This window comes from Centruroides sculpturatus, unplaced genomic scaffold (assembly GCF_000671375.1).
Source record: "Centruroides sculpturatus isolate CEXI.00-Female unplaced genomic scaffold, Cexi_2.0 scaffold754, whole genome shotgun sequence".
Classification (NCBI taxonomy): Eukaryota; Metazoa; Arthropoda; class Arachnida; order Scorpiones; family Buthidae; genus Centruroides; species Centruroides sculpturatus.
The window spans coordinates 331054-334436 of NW_019384868.1; the positions used below are offsets into that span (position 1 = coordinate 331054).

A 3383-nucleotide genomic window follows, 5' to 3' on the forward strand; every position below is an offset into this window, starting at 1 on the left:
TATTTGCGTAATATTTCATAACATCTGGAGAGGAATCTATTAATGAGAGTGAGATACCTATTTTATTAAATAGGTTCTCCAATTTAGTAAACTAACAGTGTTTGAACAATCTTTTCGATGAAAACTTTTTGAAAGTTAAATATGCCTCGCATTCCAAGGATGATGGGTCAGAGATTATGTTTCTCAGAAAATTTAAGGTCAATTATACAAAGCGTTTCCGAGGAAACTCAAGGCCTAATTCTGATCTAATTGCATACGATGGGATCCGCCTCTCAAAATAAAAAAGACGACGAAAGAACATCAGTTCTATAGAGTCGATATCTTCAAAGCAAAAAGGCCCCCAAAAGGGCAAACCATAAGACCAACTCGAAGTAAAAAGAGAGGCGGCAAGTTTCTTACACAAAGCCATATGGCTGTTTTTAACCCGTCTCAAGATATCTATTATAACATTTATTTTGGAAAATGCTTTACCTTTAACATAAGAAATGTAATTTTGGAACGAGCCAGTATCTGAGAGACGAATCTTCAAATATATAACTTCATTAACAATACTGACTCCTCTACCATTTAAGAAAAATTTATCAGCTTTTCTCAACCTTCCACCATGTTTAAAAATTATCATTTTCGACTTTGATAAATTAATACGCAAACCCAAATTAGAGGAATAATTATATAACCTGTCCAATTTTCTTTGTAGATAAATCGGGGTAGTGGATAACACCACTGTATCGTCAGCAAATTGAAGTAAATGGACTTCGTAGTTTCCCAGAGAAATGAAATCTTTACTTAAATCATCAAAAACGTGTACCATGTCGTTAACATAACAAATAAACAATATCGGACTTAAGGAATCACCCTGTGGTAAACCCTTTTCCAATGAAAAGGCATCAGTAAACCCGGCACTAGTGGAAATCCTTGCTTTCAATCCTGAAAATAAACATTGAATAATGTCAATAAACTTATCGGAGATTCCAAGTATTTTTAATTTAGATAACAAAATCTTCAAAACAACACTGTCAAAAGCTTTCTCGTAGTCAATAAACGCTGCAAGTAAACGTTGTCTTTTCTTTGAAAGTTGTCTACAAATAATGGAGTGGAGAATTAGAATGTTACTTAAAGTGCTTTTCCGAGGTTGGAAAGCAAATTGCACAGGTTGAATCACATTCCTCTCTCTTAGCCAAATACCCAATCTATTTGCCAAAATAGAGGTAAATATCGTTCGAACTACAGGCAACAACGATATTGGTCGAAAGTTAGCGGGATCGTCTAGTGGACCTTTTTTTATGGATAACTTTTATCTTTACTTCCAACCACGGTTTCGGAATTCTAGCAGTGTCATAAACCCGATTAAATAACTTGGCCAAGTAAGGAACCAAAGTGTCCCTAGAGTAAACAATTAAAGACGGTGAAACATTATCCACCCCGGGAGCAAAACGAATTCGCGTCTTTTGAAGTGCTGTATTCACCTCTTAGTCAGAGATAAGAAGATCTAAAATAGGATCAACAACACAAGAAGCCATCGGTAGTGACAGAATCGGGGGTAATTTCGATGTATTTAAACTAAATAACTGTTGATAATAAATAAATCAAACGGTCAAGGAAATCTCTTGGTCTAGTATGCGCCTGACCCGACGAAAACGACCTACCCGATACCAAAAGGTCTTAGAGTCTCTAATATTAGCCAACTGTAAAGCATAATTACAAAAATATTTCCTCTTTTTAGCCTTAATAAGTGAATTATATTGTCGTTTCAAATTTAAAAAGGAAGCCAAATCAGCCGGACTATTAGATCTGCGGAATTTGCTCAAGGCAATGTTCCTCGCTCGCTTTTGAATATAGCATGACCCATCAAACCAAGGGGAACGAATCCTCCTGTAAGGTTCAACACCTTCAATTAACACATTTAGTCTTCTTGCTATAGAGCATAGCTCAGACAAAATGATACCATAAAAATCATCAACAGGCATAGAATCAAAGTTTAAATTTTGGAAACTCTGCGATACGGCATCACCAAACAATTCTACTTTAGAATCATTCCAAACAAAACTAATCTTGGTGGAACAAAACACATCAACAAAAGATAATCTATTTCCGGTCGACAACTGTAATTAATTCCACTGAAAATGGTCCGAAGATGAAAGAGACCCAACACGAAAGGATTCCACCTTATGAACCAGATTCTGAGAAACAACTATAAAGTCTATTACCGAGCTACCCACTTTTGACAAAAAAGTTAGTTCACCTGGGAAATCTCCCTTAGTACGACCATTAAGAAGAATAAAATCGTGTTCAATCAACCAATGCAGAAACTGTCTCCCGCCCGTGCCAACCTTTAAATCCTTTGACCGTCTAACATCAAAAATGTTGGGAGAAGCTACATCCAAATGTGAATCAATAACTTCACCAATATGGACGTTAAAATCGCCCATTATCACAATTCCATCGTAGTACGAAGACCAAGAGTTCAAAATAGAAGAAAACAAATCTAAACGTAAGCCTTGCTGCCTCAGCGAACCAGCGTATACCACCAACACCAGGATATTCCTAGGTTCGAGAGCCGAATACATTCATTTTCATTTCTTTATTAACGCACACAATGGTACATGCCGGGTTCCGCAGTGAGCACTACCCGGTGATAACAAATTACAATAATAAAGATACAGATAGATATAGGTGTTATAAAATACATAATTAATTATAATATAAAGGTAAAATACACAGGCGTAATAGGTACACAATACAATAACACAATACAATACAATACAGAAAACACTGACGATCGAGCGGTGTCTCGAAGATTGTGCTTGGTGCGATTTCAGCTAAAATCCAGTCACATTCGACACCAATACACAAAGTCCATCCTTAAAAAGAGACAGCCATAAGCAAAATAGGATGAAGAAAAATGTTCTTCAGCACTAATGTATATATTGTGTACTGTAAACTTAGTGCTGCAGTCTTGATCATCTGTCCGCACGTAAACAGTACACTTTGGTAGAGAATAACTACTGAATAATCAGGATAAACTAGACGTATGCCAGACATCCTGAGGCTGATGATGTGTAACATGATGGCTGCTGAAATTAGAATTATTTGATGAATCGGAATAAGATGGTATCGTATCATACTCAAGAGAGTGATTGAGTACAAAGCTGACTAAAAGCCACTGACTGTTGTACGTGCAAAGTATTTGGTGATTAAGTCGAAAAAGGCCTCATATGAGTCTTTTTCACGAAGGATTGTGTTATAGTCAGACCAGTTATGGCCATGTGAATTAATAGTGGTAATCAGTATATGTCGCTCCAAATTAAGCATGGGGCACTCATAAATGTAGTGCACATTACTATCTGTAACACCACACAGGGAGCACATTGAACTGGTTGCGT

General features: G+C 36.6%; 1 protein-coding gene across 1 annotated transcript; it reads right to left on the reverse strand.

Moving 5' to 3' along the window:
• Nucleotides 1-202: 202 nt before the first annotated feature.
• LOC111630807 lies at nt 203-2567 on the reverse strand. The gene is made up of 3 exons (XM_023374965.1): nt 2208-2567; nt 1643-2051; nt 203-927 (listed from the first exon to the last, which is right to left on the reverse strand). Exons 1-3 carry the CDS (start codon nt 2565-2567, stop codon nt 203-205), a joined length of 1494 nt encoding a protein of 497 aa, XP_023230733.1.
• Between the last annotated feature and the right edge of the window lie 816 nt (nt 2568-3383).